The 17,187-nt window shown below is 45.2% G+C and overlaps 3 protein-coding genes, 1 long non-coding RNA gene and 1 other non-coding gene across 10 annotated transcripts in view; 2 read left to right on the top strand and 3 right to left on the bottom strand.

Moving 5' to 3' along the window:
- Nucleotides 1–742: 742 nt before the first annotated feature.
- Nucleotides 743–10,855, bottom strand: MAGT1 (magnesium transporter 1). The gene is made up of 10 exons (XM_027662264.1): nt 10,745–10,855; nt 9,382–9,551; nt 8,412–8,529; nt 7,305–7,445; nt 6,733–6,873; nt 6,332–6,421; nt 4,885–4,948; nt 3,694–3,768; nt 3,141–3,231; nt 743–2,225 (listed from the first exon to the last, which is right to left on the bottom strand). The coding sequence occupies exons 1-10, from the start codon at nt 10,841–10,843 to the stop codon at nt 2,210–2,212; spliced, it is 1,005 nt and encodes a 334-aa protein (XP_027518065.1). The 5' UTR covers nt 10,844–10,855; the 3' UTR covers nt 743–2,209.
- Nucleotides 10,856–12,613: 1,758 nt separating this feature from the next.
- On the bottom strand, nt 12,614–13,015 carry LOC113956084. The gene is made up of 2 exons (XR_003530743.1): nt 12,913–13,015; nt 12,614–12,736 (listed from the first exon to the last, which is right to left on the bottom strand). It is a non-coding gene; the product is annotated as an uncharacterized LOC113956084 (long non-coding RNA).
- On the bottom strand, nt 12,762–12,878 carry TRNAL-CAA. Its single transcript has 2 exons — nt 12,841–12,878; nt 12,762–12,807 (listed from the first exon to the last, which is right to left on the bottom strand). It is a non-coding gene; the product is annotated as a tRNA-Leu (tRNA).
- Nucleotides 13,016–13,052: 37 nt separating the features above from the next.
- On the top strand, nt 13,053–15,367 carry LOC113956083 (cytochrome c oxidase subunit 7B, mitochondrial). The gene is made up of 3 exons (XM_027662265.1): nt 13,053–13,183; nt 14,498–14,622; nt 15,168–15,367. Exons 1-3 carry the CDS (start codon nt 13,147–13,149, stop codon nt 15,240–15,242), a joined length of 237 nt encoding a protein of 78 aa, XP_027518066.1. The 5' UTR covers nt 13,053–13,146; the 3' UTR covers nt 15,243–15,367.
- Nucleotides 15,368–16,423: 1,056 nt separating this feature from the next.
- The window catches only part of ATP7A (ATPase copper transporting alpha), a 28,829-nt gene continuing 28,065 nt past the window's right edge, over nt 16,424–17,187 (top strand). For 2 of the 6 annotated variants that reach the window (XM_027662261.1, XM_027662256.1), the window contains exon 1: nt 16,430–16,579. The gene's annotated coding sequence lies outside the window, so the exon portion shown is untranslated. Of the gene's footprint in view, nt 16,580–17,187 lie in introns of all 6 variants that reach the window. The other 4 variants (XM_027662257.1, XM_027662258.1, XM_027662263.1 and 1 more) reach the window with 4 other exon arrangements.

The following is a 17,187-nucleotide window of genomic DNA, read 5'->3' as shown; positions in this document are numbered from 1 at the left end:
CATGCACTTCAGTTTCAGCCTAGAGAGCAGAAAAATTGTTGGAGAAAGGAGACATTACTTTCATCTCATATGTCAGCATGGAAAAGGAGGAAAATCCAAAACTCTCAGTGTCTTGACCATCTTAAGTGGAACATGACCCACCTGTATGATGTGCAACTGTTTAACCTTAGTCAATGTATGACAAGATGGTTTTAGAGGAACAGAATAAATTATGCACCATGTCAGAAGAATTAGAAACAATTCTGAAAGTTTTAGAAAAACTCTTATCTCCTTAGAAAGAGACTGTAAGCCACTTTCACCTGTACTGCTCATGACTGCAGTACCACCAACCTAAAGGTTTATTGGGAACATTTTACCAACAGGGCAGGAAAACAAGCCACAGGCACAGCAGTACCAAGTTGTTCCAGGCAAATTTACAGTGCAGAGATTCCACCTCCAGAAACACTGTTAGCTGATCTGTCTAGGACTCCAGGAAGCCAAGATTTTCACCACAGGACAGCTGCCAAAGACAAGTCACAACCATGCAATCTTTATGTTATTAGCTGGCTACATGAGCAGCTCCCTGGTGTTGAGATCCTGGGCTGTAATTTTCCACACAAATGCATCCATGCCACTCACACACACCCCACTCAGCCATCCTGGGGGTCTTTATACAGTCTATTATCAACACATTGAAGCAACAGTGGAAGAAAAGAGGTTGGTTTGATTTGTTCTATGTTAAAGTTCAAAAGACACAGGAGCATGGATTAGACTAAAAAATTTTATTGAGACTTGTCCAAAATCCAGCCAGGCACACAATTTATCCATTCCACTAAGGCTTATCATTCTGTATGGCATAGAAAAATGCATCTCAACAAGTTGAAACATCAAACAACTAAATTAGTGAAGTTAAGGCACTTGAGATGTGTGTTAATTTAGTACGACTGCGTAAGAATAACATTCTACTTGGAATGATATTGTCCTTTCCCAGAGTCAATCTAAAGCATCCAAATTCTGTCACCCCTTAAGACAGGGGAGAGGAAGAAGCAGGAGACAAAAGTCTCATATTTTCTAGTAACCTCCAAGGCCACCACAGCCTGCAGAAGGAAGTGTTACTGAATCAGGCTGCAAAGATTTCCCGTAGCACACGTGCAGTTTGGGCTGAGGCACAAGGTATTCTTAATTCAGGAATTCTTAAGGCAAAATATCTTTGTAAGGTGAGAGAACAAAAGGAGAGAGCAAAAAGCACATGCATTCCATTGTAAGGCTAACAAATCTGTCCTGGGGGAGCAACATTTATCCTGGGACACAGATTCCTCTCTCCCACGTCCTCCCCAAGGGTAAAAACTTCGGAGAAAATAAGTGGAAAATGTAAGAACTTACAAAGAGACCAGAAATCTGGTATCTGTTGGTTTGCCAGAGCTCTGAGCAGCAACTTGAAAGCCAGTTAGCAACTTTTAATTCATGCCACACATAGCCAGTTACCTTTGTAGTTTTGGTTTGTATTTTTGAGTGTTGGTCAGCATAAGAACACTTTTTTCAGCTGAGACTCAGTTTACAACTTAAACATTGCAGTTTCAGCATTTGGCAAAAGAAGTTTTTAATGAATAACTGAATTATTAACTCAGTTCTACCCACTGAAAATTCTCCCTTCATCTGTGAAACAACCTCTTGCATCATACAGCAGTTAAGAACTCTTCTCAAAAATGAGACACAGCTCTAGGATATGCACATTCCACACTGGAATCTGTAGTATGCTCCAAGGGTTGCACACAGACTGAAGGAAAAGATTTCCAAGTACATGATGGTGTTTCCTCAGCCATGAAAAGGCATGACAAGAGATGCTGCTGTCACCTGCTATGTACAAACAGGAAATAAAGCGATAAATATTTGAGGGGAAAAGCAACAGATTATCCCAGTGAATTTAAAGCCCTGTTTCTAGTTAGTCTATGGAAATGCAGTTTTAAGCATTACATTTTGAATTTCACTACAAGTAGAGTTGCTTAAGAAGATGTAAAGCTTATGAAAGAGAGATTGCATCTTAATACTCTGTGTCCTTCAGAGCAAATTGCTTGTTTTATTTAAGGCACTACACGTGGTCTTTGGTTCAGTGTTTCACTATCTCGTTCAGTGTAAGCAGAGGTAGCACCAACCACACATTGAGCTCTTCCTTCCATTACACCCAACTTCAGAGCCACCACCTTCCTGATGTTACAGACTCTGGAATCCTTTAACTCATTAGGAAACTGCAAGAACAAAATAACAAACACTGTTATTAATTTTGTAAGAAATAAAGGTGTGCAACATTCCACTCAGCTGTCGTGTATGCCAAGAAAACCAGAATGAGAAACTGGGCCTGATGCAACTACAACAAAAACAGCTGTGAAGTTGCTCAAAAGTGTGTTTGCTAGTAACTGAAATACAAAGACATCCACATCTTCCCTTCAACAAAGTCAGCAGGAGTACAAAAAACCATTGCACAAACCAGAATAAAAGCTGACCAGTTACTAAACAGGCAATAAGTTCAGCCCTTTTCTGGTCTTGAGAAACATATTCATGAAATAACAAGTTTTATTGTTTAGATATTTTTAAATAAAAACTGATTTCTCATAGAAAGGAGATATCTGCCTATGAGATTAGCCTTCCTGACAAATTAAACTCCTAGCAGAAGGTGAAATGATTAGAAGCTGGTCCCTCAGCATGTATTTATTCCTTCAAAATGCATAAAAGGTAGTAAGCACACTTAAGATATCTATATTGATCATATACATATATAAAGCAGCCAATTAATAGTATTAGACTCTCTACAGAAGCAATCCAAAATGTAGGAAGCTTTAAAGCATCAGGAAACCTCCTTGTTCTCACAAACAAGGATTAATAATCAAGATGAGAGAAAAGTGGAGGTAAAAAGAGACTTGTTTTCAGCATAAACTGGCTGAGATACCATTATGAAAATAGAAATATTTCATTATATGCAATGGCATGAAAAGGAGAGCTCCACAATCTTTCCTTTGGCCAGACTAAAAAAATCACAGTATCCACTAAATTCTGTTATTTCTGGTGATTATATCAACCAGTATTGCCACTCTTTAGGAAAGAAGTGGAGCAGTTTTAGAAGAGTGTCTCCTCCCAGCCGAGGTCCCAGAGCTCCAGTGCTGTACCTGTAGGGGTAGCCGTGGTACTTGGATCTGAAGACAGACAGCAGCCAGCTGAAGAACAGCACCACCAAGCCAATGCCAGCAATGCACATGACTGCAAGAGAGGCACAGTGAGAGTGGTAACCTGACAGCTGACCCCACAAACACCACAGTCACTGGGGTTTTCAAAAGCCTCCCGGGATATTTACAGATTTGGCCACATGAGGCCTCTCTTAGAGTCATTGAGAAAAACTAAATTTACAACCATTTGCTTTCAAATTCCTTCTGTAAATCAATTTTATACAACTGCTTTAAGAAAAAAGTCCCTTCTTCTCCCCCTTGCTAAGTAAAGTGCTGCAAAGCATCTTTAGATCTTTCCATCTGCCAAGTGGGCTTGGAGTTTACCTTGCAATTTGCTAAGCAACTCCAAATACTGTCAAAAATCTAAAGGGTTCTCTTTGGCTTAGGGGTGGAAAGTGTAGAAAACCCCACAGTGCAAAAGCATTTCTGTTACATAGCCTCTCAAACACCTTCACTGAATATGCCTTCCCTTAGAGAGAAAAGTATCAGCACTTACTCTTTCTTTTCCCCACATCCATGTCAGAAGTAGCAGCTTCATGGAGAAGGACCATTCCTAAAGTAACACCACCATCTACAAACACTGTTTAAGGATAAACCAACAAAGTTCAATAGACTCCAAAGAATACATTCCTAATCTCCTAAATTCAGCTCCCACACCATACCTGGAGCATTAGAACTCACTGGAAAAAATCCAAGGCTTCTCAGCCAAACCAGTAACTACGGGGGGAACAAAAGCAATGGAAAAGTATTCACGATGTCAACTTTTAAGAGAAGATAAATGTAAAGGTTAAAATACAAACTGGAAGGTCTCGAGGAAAAAATGAAACCCGTGCATTTATTATCTCAGCTTGTAATGAAGCAGCACTCCTTTCCAGAGAGCTCAGTCCACTCCTACTCCACTGGAAAATCCCCAAAGGAATTCAGCCTCTGCATTTTACTCAGCTAACAGAACAAATTAAACACAGTATTTATTCTAACAGGCTATCTTTCAAGTGGCAAGATTTCTCTTCTAATTCTTCCATTAAAAAAAAATTAAAAGCTTGTAAAATTAAGGAAGCACAGATAACACAAAAAAATCTGACATTTGCAAAGAATGAATCCTAGCAAAGCAAAATAGTGAATCCAATGGAACAAAAGTCAAAATTCCCAAAGACTGCATTGCATTTCACTACAGATGTTCAGTCACAAGTCTCCTCTTAATGAAAGGAGAAATATTTATCATTGACTGCAATAGGACCATCAAGAAATATTTCCATTTCAAAAAAAATCCTGATTTGTTAGCATTTTGTTAGTAAAGAAGGTTAGCAAATTGTTAGTAAAGAAGGTAAGCAAAGAAATAAAAGAAGAAAGTTCAGTACCAGAGGAATGAACTCGACACCAAAGCAAAAAATTAGTGAGACTGGAGACATGCTCAGAGGAACAGAATCTTCTGATTCCACAAAGATCCAGATTTTTAAGGCTGTATTCAGTTTGGTGATTAAGCAGAAAGTGGTGAGAAAGCTGCAAACATTTTCATATTCAACTGAAAGATCACAGGCACGGGAAAGCACAGCTGTCAATGCAGAAAGGCTCTACAAGCTCCTGCATCAGCAGTGGGTGCCAGTTACAGCCATGACAAAGTGCCATAGGAAAGGCAGCAGCCTAAGTGACCAAACAATCATCCAGGTGCTTCTCCCAGGAAGGATACTGAACAGCAGGACAATGTGGGTTTCTGCCACAAACTGGGCTTGGCTGCTTCCATGGATATAATTCTGTAAGAGACAGAGCAACTGAATTTAGAAAAGACTGGGCTTGACTTTGACATATTAATAACATCTCCAGAGCCTGGCATTGGGTTCTGCACGTTTCTTTCAGGAGACTGAGTGCAAGTTGGAGCAGAAGCAATTTCAACTGCTGAGCACTGATTTTGGGGGGGAGTTGGGACAGCATCAAAAATCCTCTTTCTATTAACACGGACAATCAGCCTCGAGTACCATTGGGATTATGTGCAAGTGCAGCTACTGCCTTCCTGGTGCAGACTCCATTCAGCTGGGCAAATCCCAGGATTAGGCCCTGCTGCACCCCCGGGGATCCAAACCTGAGCCATTCCCTGCCTCAGATGCTCAGGTTACACCCGCTGGCACCGAGGAGCAGCACCCTGTGAACCCGCCTCGCTCGGCTCCAGAGCCAAGCATCTGAAATCTTTGTCATGGCATATCAAGAAAAGAAACATCACCACCAGTGCCCCTGGAGCTTCATTCTTCACTCTCAAGAAAGCTGAGAAATGATGGAAACAGAAGAAACAAAAGGAAGTGTTCTCAAGAAAACACTTGAAATGAGAACTTCCACTGAGTAATTTGGCTCAGTTTATTTACATTAATAGTTTACTGACCAATTGGGTTAACAAACAGATTGAAATTTGTGAAAGAATACTATTTTTGTATCCTTTATGGTAAGATTTACATTACTGTTTGTGATGTTGTACTTAAGCAGGAACAAAAAGGTTTGATAAGCAGTTCCACTTTCCATGGAAGAATAAAGAGTGCCTGACCCATCTAACCATCCACAAAAGGATTTTTCACCCAATTAATTCCCTGAGTAAAAGCATCAGTAAAGCCAGTATGTGAAATGTAAGCACCTGAGGAGATGCAATGCTCTCAAAGCATTCTGACTACTTCTACAGTGCATCTCATTCTGTATTACAAACAGAACAGTGCATTTCAAATTATGTTAAAACTCGTTTTTCCCAAGAAAGAAATTTCACAATCTGAGGTCACTAAAAATTAATTTACCTCAAGAATCTTGAAGAAAGATGCTTTTATATGGAGGTCATTCAATGAGTGTACAGTTAACAGGACCAAGTTGAAGATAAAATTGCCAGGCTCAGCAATAGGACTGTTTATCATGCAAGACTTGACACAAACACCTTTATTTTGCTGTTAGAAATTTGGAACCATCACTTCATCGTGGAAGGTGCAACAAACATACAAGACATATGTTGATTTGCCTTGCTCACTGCAGCACAGGTGAGCCTCACTCACTCACAAACAAAGAAGCCAAGTGGAGAATTTGCACTCTGATTTGTCTCTTAGTATCAGCCTTATTCTACAGAAATACAACAGGAATACAGAAAAGAAAACAAAGCCAAGACTCACCACTTGTCCTGTATGGGGGTTCTTATGAGCATAGGGGGGGCCTCTAATGTGGTTCCACATCTGGCCTGATGTCATTGCTAACACAAAACACTAAAAAGGAAAGGAGAAACACTATTTCATAAGGAATTTTTTTCTAAATTTAACCCAGTATCTTTTCATTTCATGCCAAAACGCACTGGTTTGGAATACAACCTTAGTTTAGACATGGTCCTACCTTTTATTTGTACAAAAGGCATCTAATCAAACATACACTGAGCTGAAAGGACCAAGATCGAATAATCAGTCTACGAAAAAGTAAAATTAACTGCACCTCATCTTCCTCTGTCCCGTTTAAGCATCTTTAAACACAGAAGCTTTTGAAGACTGACGACAAGAGGCAGGCAGGAGCTGTGATGACTCACCAAAGCAGCAAAAGCCCAGCCAGTTTTGTTGTAGAGGAAATCCAGGTTGCTGCCCCGCAGGTACACGAGGCCCCCGATGACAGCCAGCAGCAGCCCCAGCATCAACGGCCCCGCGTAGTTCGGGGGCCTGATCACACGGACCTGAGCAGAGCACACGGGAGTCATTTCCTCTCAGCAGGATTACACACCACAGCTGCACTCCTGCCAACAAGCCTCACAACATAGTGGAGTGGAAAAAGCATCACACACGCAAATTTTTTTATATAATAATTCTGACCTGGGAAGTAAGCAATGCTTCTTCCCCCACTACTGTAACTTCAGTGTTACATGCCTTTACTCTCTTAAAAGACTGGTTTTTTTCCACAGGAACAGAGGAGTGAGAAGGAAGGCGATGAGTTTTACCATCTCAAACACAGAACGACACAATGTGAGGAAACTGCAAGACGCAGTCGTGTCTGAGCTGGGTGTTGTAGGCAAGAGCTCTTTCGAGCAGCTCGTCAGGCACAGGACACAAGTGGCCCATTTCCCAGGAGGCAGAGCAGAGCAGGGCAGAGCTGTCCCCGGGCACTCACGTGGACGTCTGTCCTGTCGGCCACCCAGCGCGCCAGCTGCTCCGCCGCGAAGCCGCGCACCTGCAGCTCGTAGGTGTCGCCCCGCTTGGGCTTCCCCTTGGCCGGGAAGTTGATGAAGGTGGGAGCAGAATTCATGTTGAGCTGCAGGGAGGAAGTTCACGGGGAACACAGCACCATGAAAAGGCCTCAGTAACAAAATTCCATTCCACATCTATCCTGCTACGCTGGCACTCGTTGAATCAGAAAAAGTCACTGCTCGACTGAACTGATGGTGACTTTTTTTTAAAAAAGTAAAGACAGCACACAGCTTGCATTTCTGTAGTTCACACACTTTTTTAATCTGTGTCTTCTCTAAATTCTACTTTTAATAAAGAAATCCGCAAAATAGGAATTCATGATTCTACAAATCTGTAAAGGCCATACCTTGATGAATGCATTTTTAATTTAATACTAAGGAAAAAATTAACAGGAATAATAAAAAGACATCCCTCTCCAACTCTCCAGTCCAAAAGCTTCCAATTCCTAAAATATCATTGCCTAAATTGTAGCTTTTAAATAGACAGTAGTATGTCTTAAAAAAAAAATTAACATCTACAAGACTACAATGAACTGTTAATGTGACCTACAATTCCAAGTGTACATGGAATGTTCTCACACCTTTAGAAAAAATGTGGTAACATAACGTTAACACAAGAGAAAAATGACTGGGTACTTGGAAAGAAATTAGTTAAACCATTCCAAAAGCCTAATCTATTATTCTCTACTAATTTAAAAATTGCAACAGCTGTTTTTAACGACATCAGTGCTTTATATCCTGGCTCTTCACGTACCACAGGAGAATTCCATTAAGAATTACAGGAGACAAACTCAGGGGAAAAAAGAACAATCAGAGAAACCAATCCATTCCTTGTGCCTATTCCAGATCTGTCAGTTCTGCTAATTTTCCTCCCAACTCCATGCTCCAGTCCTCTGCTCTCCTATTCTGAGTGGCAGCCTCTAACCTTTCATTCTTTAATTACTGTAACACTCGATTTTGTATACATCTTTACCTTCTTGCCCAAAACCCAAGTTAAAAACCATGTTAGAAGAGAAAGAGAAAGACATTACCATCTGAAACACATCTGAGCCTTCATCAAAATCCACCATAGCAAAAAAAATCTTGTTGGTAAATGCACTGGAATATCTCCAGGAGTTTGCCAGAATCTGGTATTCCTCATCAGCTTGCCTGGAAAACACAGCGAGAGAGATGCTGTATCATGGGTTTGTCCAGAACACAGGTTATAAAGCTGAGGGAGCTGTGCCTACCCACTCTATCAATAGGTGTATTTCCCCCCCCAGGTTTCTACTGTTAAAAAGGAAGTTTTACTTTCAGGATTTAAGAAAAAGTTTTAGCTCAAACACTCATCTACAGTCAGGTGAAGCATTTGGCACTGCTGCTTTTTCAAATGCAAGGGCAAGATCTGTGGAGTCTGTGAGCACAGGCAGAGGGAATTTCTAATTGAAATGTGAAATGAAACCCAGCTGTTCCTGATTTGTTTGTCCACAGAGCACCAAAACACGGCGGGGTGTGCCCTCCTTTCCATGTCAGAGGATGGCAAACCAGTAATTTCAACTGACAAGGTATAAAAATCACCCTTACAGACCTCTGCCACCTCCAGATTAATACAGGAAAGCCATAATATGGTTAAGGATCCAGGAAATTATAACTGTAAATAAATAAGTGCCAAACAACTTTTAGGCTGTATGGCCAGCAGTAATTCTACAAACATTTCTTCAGCAGCTCGTGCCAGGAAAGCTGAGCTTTCACCCTTTCTCCAGCAGTTATCAGTGTAAATACTGTTTCTGCAATGCAGGGATTATATTTTGGGAGGGAGATAAAACTAAGGATTATGTTGTTTTCTTACATACACATTACACATATATTCCCACACATTAAATTTCAAAGACAATCCTATTATAACCTGCCATTTATATTCCTCCTACACATGTGAAAGTTCAACCCTATTCTTAAATTTCATTTCCTACAAAGCATCTGATGACTTTCAAGTTCTAATTTACGACCAAATGGAGCCCATACTTGCACACAACACACTGTCTGTGAGGCTGAAGAGCAGTGAACATCACAATCACCGAGTAATTCCTGGGTGGTGCCTTCACAAGGCGCCGAAATTTGTCTCCATTCATTCGGATAACGGATCTTTTACTGGCCCACTCCATCAGCTGGTTCACTTTTTCTGATAACACCATCTGAAAACAAAGTCAGAGGAACATCATTGTTTCTTTTTTCCAGTCTCACAGCACAACCTTGAAGGTTTTTAGATTTGGTGTAACAAATATGTGCACTGTATTTCCTAACAACACAGGCCAGACGATGTGATACTTCACTCTGGAAGGCAATCACAGATGCTTTTGGCACTCGTGTCAGTATTTGTGATCTCAACCACTTGGTAATGCACACAGAGCTAAGCACTCAGTGTGACACATGCTGGTGAAGTCCCTCAGCTCACTAGTCCTCCCTTGTGCTGCTAACTGCAAGATTTCTTTCAGCTGTACAAACTGCCCCAATCCCTCCGCTGCATTTATTCAAAACCAAGCATCAAACTGTTTCAGATTCCAAAACTTGTCGCAGTGGAATCAACACCAGAGATAGAAGCTCTACAGTAGTAAGCTCAACATCTCATTTTCAGCACTGCTGGAAAAAAAATTTGATTCAGAACATATCTGAGGAACTCAGGAGCACTCAACACTAAAACATTCCTTAAAAAGGAGCCAACCAATTCTATAACATTATACAAAGATGTATTAGACTGACAGACTCCCAAATGTTACATTTACCATAAAGCACTCCTCTACTCTTTATTAAAACCCTTCTTGAGATAAATACTTCAGTGGAAAAAATCACAGAATATCCTCATTTGGAGAGACCCAGTAGGACCATCAAAGGGCAACTCCTGGCCCTGCACAGGGCAACCCCAAGAATCCCACCATGATAATAATAATAAAAATAATAAACTACCCTTCTTTGACTTACAACTTATACAAGACTAAATAGATATATATATATATATATATATATAAAACTGACACAAGTATAAACACTTATACAGAGGGATCTTTCCAAACCCTAGGAGTCAAAAGTGTGGAAATAAGTTGCACCTTCGTGATTACAACCAAAGACCACCCATCCTCTCCGCCCCAAATCCCGTGCAGGAGGAAGACAACACTCGAACAGTGCTCCTAACGAGAACCGAAGAACCTGGAATTAAAGACACTCGGTCGCAGCCGCGCCCGCGGGTTCCCCTCAGAGCCGGCCGCGCCTGAGGGCGGGGAGCCGCTGTAAGGCCGGGCCGGGCCGCCCCGCCGGGCCCTGCCCCGAGCCCCCCTGGCCCGGCGGGAACCCGCCCCAGCAGCTGCCCACGGGGCTCCCAGCGAGGTCTCACCTCCTTCCGCCTCTGGCCCGCGGCCCCGGGCCCGCGGCAGCCCAAGAGCAGCAGCGCGGCGATAGCCAGCACCGGCAGCGGCACCGGCAGTGCCGCCATGGCCGCCCCGCTCCGCCCCGCCCCGCCGGCAGCACCGCCCCGCCCGCGCCGCGCCCACTGGCCGAGCCGCCGGCACGCGCCCGGCACCGGCCTCCCATTGGCTGAGCCTGCGGGAGCGCGGCGAGCTGGAGCCGCGCCATTGGCGGAGCCCTGAGGGGAGGGCGCGCGCGCCCTGAGGGAGGGGAGCGATGGCGGCACCGCCCCCGAGCCCGCCCTGCCCAGCGCCCCTCAGCCGGCACGGCGCGGCCGGGGCTGCAGGGCAACGCTGCACAGCGTCCGGTCCAACACCCCGCCAGCGTGTTCCGAACGGGTGACAGACACAGTGTTGTCCACAAAAATCGGATTCGTTACCCAGTCTGCAACAAGCCAGTAATGACACACTCGGGACAGACACTGGTTATCTGTTCCAGAGTTGTGCAAGCCTGGGTACCAGCTGGTATCAAGCACCCCAGCTATCAAAACTTTTTACTATTTACACATTTTAGCAAAGAAATGAATCAGTGTTCAGAGGCTACAAGTTACATAGTCTCTTATTAATTAATATTAGTTAATTATTCTCTCACTTCTCATGCTAATTAGTCCACATGCTCGGTTTTTCTCTTCTTTTGGGTTGGTGGGTTTCTTAGCTCGGTGGTCTGTGAGTCGGTGGCCAGGATCTGTCCCTGCCGCAATCACCCAGTCAGAGCTGATGCAGCACAGTTGCTGAGTTGGGTTTATTAGTTTCTTCCTTTTCTTGGGAATTCCACCAGATGTCCTTGTGGCCTTGTGTAAATCCTGTATTCTTTGTTCCCACTATCCATGGTATGTCCTTCTTCCGAAGCTTGCTAACTTCCCCACAGGTCTGAGGTCATTGAAGCATGTCCAGCCCTAGACTTTAACCATGCAATTCTGTCAACAAGTAATTTTATAACACCTGGACATCACTTACAGGTTGTTGGCTACTCCCTGTTTCACGGATTAAATCTCCCTTCTTGTTGATTAGGCTAGAAAATATCCAAAGATCAAACATCAAAGAACATCCTTGCTTCAGAAATTTTACATATTCCACATTTAACAACATCAGGAACTGTCCAGGTGGGTTTTGAATGTGTCCAGGAGGGGAGACACGGGCAGCCTGTTCCAGTGCTCTGCCACTGTCAGTGTAAAGTTCTTCCTCACGTTGAGGTGGAACTTCTTGTGTTTTAGTTTATGGCCATTGCTCCTCGTCCTGTTGCTGGGCACCGCCAAAAGGAGTCCAGTACCATCCTCTTGGCACCCATCATTAATTATACAGATTAATGAAATCCCCTCTTAGTCTTCTCTTCTCTGGACTAACCAGGCCCAGCTCCTGCAGTCTCTCCTCGTCAGGGAGATGCTCCAGTCCCTCATCATCTTTGTGGCCTCTGCTGGACCATTGCCAGCAGCTCCTGTACTGAGGAGCTCCCTCACGACGAGGGCACAGCCCAGCTTGCCTCAGCAGCCCCCGTCGCTCTTTAAATACACAAACTGCTGCTCAGGCTGCCCAGGGCCCCAGCACTGGGGTGAGGGGCTGGATTGCACATCAGTAACTCCAAAAAAACCCCCAAGACCAGAAAAGAAATGTTGAATAAAACTCCACGGAGCTTAATTAGTAGCTCCCCAAAAGAGATGCACTTGCTTAAGCTTATATATGCACGTATTTGCTGGGTTGTGTGTGACAAATATTGTTAAAATTGTAACCGCTCTGGGGTATTCCTCAGCTGGTGTGTGGTAGGTTATAGCTCTGAAACAAAATCGCCAGAGACACGGCGATTTACTCATGCTTTGGCTTTTATTTGTCTATTCGAGCACATTCTGAAAATTATTTCTGCTTTCTGTTCGCACTAAAATCCTTGGCTCTAGCAGCTCGGCACTTCCATGCGTTTAAATTCACACCTTAAAAACAGGAAACAAAAAGTGGTGTCAGAAGTGGGATTCGAACCCACGCCTCCATACGGAGACCAGAACACCCAAACCCGCGGCGGGAAGGCGCGGAACGCCTTGAGTCTGGCGCCTTAGACCACTCGGCCATCCTGACACTGCGATTACTACCTTGACCGGGAGTGCCTTACCACGCTTCTCAGGGCCGCGCCCGCTCCTACATCCTCCGGCCTCTCGCGGAGAGCCCGTCCGTGCCGGGGAGGTGCCGGAGAGTCTCCGGGTAACCGCGCTCTTGGTCGCGGCCGCGGAGCTTCGGCCGCCGCGAGGAGGAGCTCGGCGTTACCCACAGGCCCCCGCCCGCCGCCACTTCCGCCGCGACCATTTTGTTCTTCAGCGCCGTGAAGGGTACGCGCTCCGCTCGCACCATGTTCCCCGTGGCCAGGGCCGCGCTGAACCTCGCCGGTAAGGACAGTTCGGCCCCGGGGGTGCGGGGGGTCCCGCAGGGGGTCTGCTCCGGGTCTGTGCCCTTCCCCGTCAGGGCTGTCCTTCACAGCCCCGGCTCGCTGCGCTCCCGGGAGGGTCGTGAGGGCACCTCAGGGGCTCTGGCGTCCTTCGCCTCCTGCTTTTTTCTTTTTTCTTTCTGACTCTAGTTGGATTCCCTTCCTCGGCGGTTTTTTTTTCTTGTAACTGGAGGCACATCTGGATCTTGTAACCTGAGGTGACAAAGCATAGTCAATACGCATCCCTTAAACTCAAGGTTAAAGTTACCTCTTCAGTGATGCAGATTCCCCAGTGCTTAATCTGGCCCTCTAAAATCTGGTCCTGGTTCATGATGTGCTTAGCCCTAGGTGTTTGCACTTAAAGTAAACGTGTCTCGGTAGATATTCAGGCTTTTTTACGTTTTAAAAAACCCTAGTGCAGCCTCATAGAGCACGCGAGGGCTGTAATAACATGATGTGTATCGCCATCATCTTCTCTGTTCATGGCTGTGTAAATGCAGACCACTGACCTGGAACTAAAAGATTATAGTTTGTAAAGTCTATCTTTATGCACATGTCACTATCTCATCAAAGACTTTGTACACAACTATGAACAATATCTCTGTTTTGTAGCTGGTTTGATTCCTCACTGTTGTCTTCTCCTTAATAAATGTAGCCTTTATAGTGTACATTTATGATGTACATCATCTGGAGATACCTTTTTGTATTTTATTCTTTGTTATTTACTTCGTGTCCATAGTTATTTCCACTTCCTTCTTCACCTCCCTCCCCTCCTTTAAAAAATGCTGCTATATTCAACCTCATAATTTGATGGTGAATTTCATCCTGAAAATGCTTATATTAGTTCCCATACTGACAGGATAGATATTTATATATGGAAATCTGAAAATGTTATGTGCTAAGCAAAATGTTTTATGAGAGAAACAGTAATATTTAAAAAGGTACTTCCACACTGAAGGCCCAAACAAAACATATCGATGAAAAAGGTAACTCAGAGGATTGGGGTTTTTTTACTGGAATTAGACTTAAGGAATAACTTTCTAGTGAGAAATTGAGAGGGCTAAAAAAAAAAAACCCACAAACAAGTAAAGGATTTGTGCATATGCTTTGTTTTGGAGTCATTCCAGAGTTCTAAGTCCAAAAGATTAATTTTTTTTCAGCTTTTTTTAGTCTTTTAATGCTAATGCTTTCCTCTCCGTTGGTGGAAAATGAGGACTGTGAATGGTTTGAGTGTGTGCTTTAGCTGATTTCTGTGCTTCTCTTTATCATTCCTTAGCTCGTGGCATCCAGCACACTGCAGTCAGACAAGCTCATCGCAAGCATGAGCCGAACTTCCACGATAAATACGGAAACTTGGTCCTCCTTGGTGGAGCTGCCGTTTGCGTCAGTGTCTGGGGATATGTAAGTTGGTTTTTTCACTAGCCAGTTGTGACTCCAGCTGTAAACTTCAAAGGTATCAAGTTTCAGGAAGGCTTACTTGTTTCAAATAAGTTCAGTGGTCAGAATTTAGGAGCTTCTGCTGTAAATGGATAGGGATGTGTTAGAGGTGAAAGTTGTGTTAGTTCATGTCCTGATTTTGAGTTGTTACATGAATTTCTGTGTCAGTCTGTTGCCTGATGAGAAACACAAGTGATCTCTGTTTTGCTTGGGATATCTAACCTATACAGCTACGAGTTTTACTAGAAAAATTTCTAGATTAAAATACCAGTATGGTGATGGGGTTTTAAATTCCAGATTCTTTGTGCTAAAACTGGGTATTTTGAAAGAGAAAGCCAAAATATTTAAATACTGTTCAATATAAATATATTCCACTTGCTTTATTAGAAAATTAATGAGGTGTTGTGTTCTAATACAAGAAATCTAAACTGAAAACAATAGAAATAGCCCTCTTTTGGAAGGTTTCCTTAATTTCAGAGGTAGTAATCTTGGGTTTTATGCTCTTACAGGTGCTAACACAGCTCGGAATGGAGTGGGGCTTGTCACCTGTTGGCAGAATCACTCCAAGAGAATGGAGGGAGTAACAGCCTCTGCTTCTAATGAACTGCTCTGAACTTTCACTGAGAAAATGGTCCTGTAATGGCATTTGTTCCCTGATTACCACTTGTGCAGTGGCATTCCTGGTCTAATAAACATGCCTAGTAACCTGTCTGGCTCTTCCAGGTTTCCTCTATGGTCAGAGTCTGATGAAGTATAAGAAGTAGTGTAAAAATTTAAAGTACTTTTAGGTAATCCCAGTTGTTCCTGTAAAGTTCACCAGTGGATTAAGGACAAATCCAGAACATTGCTGAGTTGGCCACTTGGCCAGATGTGTGTGTAAATCAGCCTCACTGCATTCTCACTGCAGAGTGCACATCCCTTTACCTCTGACTTGTAATGACAAAGCTGAGATCCCTTTTTTTTCAACAGAAGGACTCTTATGTCTTGAATCACTCTGCCAGTAATTGCATCTGTGGCCTCTGAGTTGTGAAGAAACTAAATTCAATTTTGAGTCAGACTCCTTGGAAAGAGGCAGTTTTGAGAAATGTGACTTTCCTAGTGAACTCTTACGGAATCACAGACTGGTTTGGGGTGGAAGGGACCTGGAAGCCCGTCTTGTTCCAACCCTCTGCCTCTGCACTTAACTTCTGTGTAGGGTCAAAGTTATTAGAGAAATGAGGTGGAAAAACAACAGTTACTGGTTCATGCTGGTACTTGATTATCAGAGAATCTCAGGATGGTTTGGGTTGGAAGGGACGTGAGAGCCCATCCAGTCCCACCCCCTGCCATGGGCAGGGACACCTTCCACCAGCCCAGGTTGCTCCAAGCCCAGTCCAACCTGGCCGTGGGCACTCAAGATTTGTCAGGAAATAGATCTGAGGTGTATGCAGACTCTGTAAACCTCCGACTCAGTGTGAGTCCCTGCAAAGCACCAGGGGTTTGGTTTTCATACCGCAGAGGTGTGTGACAGGGCAGCGTTCGCTCCCCGCAGACTGTAACGGGGGTTCCTCGCCGAGCGCTGCTGCCCCTGCCGAGCCCTCCCTGCCCGGGCCCCGTGCGGGGCTGTGAGCGGCTGCTCCCGAGGCTCAGTGCGGGAGCCGGCCCGCAGCGCCAGCCCGCAGCGCCAGCCCGCCTTTGTTCCGCGGCGCCTGTCGCGACAGGGCCACAGCGATCGCGGCTGCGCCGCCCCGCCCCCCGCCGTCACGTGACCGGCGTGTCACGTGCGGGGGAAGGGCCCGGCGGGGCCCGGGCCGGGAGCGGCGATCGGGACCGGGAATATCCCGGGGGGGCGATATCCCGGTGAGTGCGGACCGGGAATATCCCGGGGGGGCGATATCCCGGTGAGTGCGGACCGGGAATATCCCGGGGGGGCGATATCCCGGTGAGTGCGGACGGGGGAATATCTCGGAGAGTGCGGACCAGGGAATATCCTGGGGAGTAGGGACCGGGGTGGATATCCCGCTGTCCCGGTGGGTACGGACCGGGGTGGATATCCCGCTGTCCCGGTGGGTACGGACCGGAGCAGGGGAATATCCCGCTGTCCCGGGGAGGTTTTCCCGGCGCTCCCGCGGGCGGGACGCGGTGCCGGGACACGGAGGGGAGATGGTCCCGAGGAGGGTCCGAGCCCCAGAAGCCCTTGGCTCGGTCGGGGTCTGTGCAGCCCCGCGGAGGGGCCGTGGGCTGTGTGAGGGTCTCCGGTGACCCCATCCCGGTGCCCTGCTCAGCCCTGCTCAGCCCGCTGTGCCCGGCGGGGAGCGGGCGGGCTCTGCTTCTCGGGGAGCACCCACATATCCTTCTCCCTGGGACGCAGGAATGTCTGGTGCACTCTCACTGGTGCTTTCGAAAAGGCCCCGTTCAGCTCTCGTCAGTCGGCGGAGAAAGACTCGTCGGCAATGTGAAGGCACACGGAGCCTCTGCTCCCAGGGCCCTTTTTCCGGTTCTGAGCTGCTCAACTTGTCCCTCTGAAACATCTGACTTAGCGTTTTGCCT

This window comes from Corapipo altera, unplaced genomic scaffold (assembly GCF_003945725.1).
Source record: "Corapipo altera isolate COAL_440 unplaced genomic scaffold, ASM394572v1 326, whole genome shotgun sequence".
Classification (NCBI taxonomy): Eukaryota; Metazoa; Chordata; class Aves; order Passeriformes; family Pipridae; genus Corapipo; species Corapipo altera.
The sequence above is the reverse complement of the archived record's forward strand: the minus strand, read 5'-3'. Positions and strand labels throughout refer to the sequence as shown.

What these genes read in the sequence shown, in the direction of transcription:
- MAGT1 (XM_027662264.1), bottom strand. Translation starts at nt 10,843, where the DNA reads ATGGCGGCACTGCCGGTGCCGCTGCCGGTGCTGGCTATCGCCGCGCTG. An exon ending in CGGGCCAGAGGCGGAAGGAG is followed by an intron (nt 9,552 to 10,744) that starts GTGAGACCTCGC and finishes CTTTGTTTTCAG; the next exon opens with ATGGTGTTATCAGAAAAAGT. An exon ending in GGATGTGGGGAAAAGAAAGA is followed by an intron (nt 3,232 to 3,693) that starts GTAAGTGCTGAT and finishes CCTCTCTTGCAG; the next exon opens with TCATGTGCATTGCTGGCATT.
- LOC113956083 (XM_027662265.1), top strand. Translation starts at nt 13,147, where the DNA reads ATGTTCCCCGTGGCCAGGGCCGCGCTGAACCTCGCCG. An exon ending in GGCCGCGCTGAACCTCGCCG is followed by an intron (nt 13,184 to 14,497) that starts GTAAGGACAGTT and finishes ATCATTCCTTAG; the next exon opens with CTCGTGGCATCCAGCACACT. An exon ending in GCGTCAGTGTCTGGGGATAT is followed by an intron (nt 14,623 to 15,167) that starts GTAAGTTGGTTT and finishes ATGCTCTTACAG; the next exon opens with GTGCTAACACAGCTCGGAAT.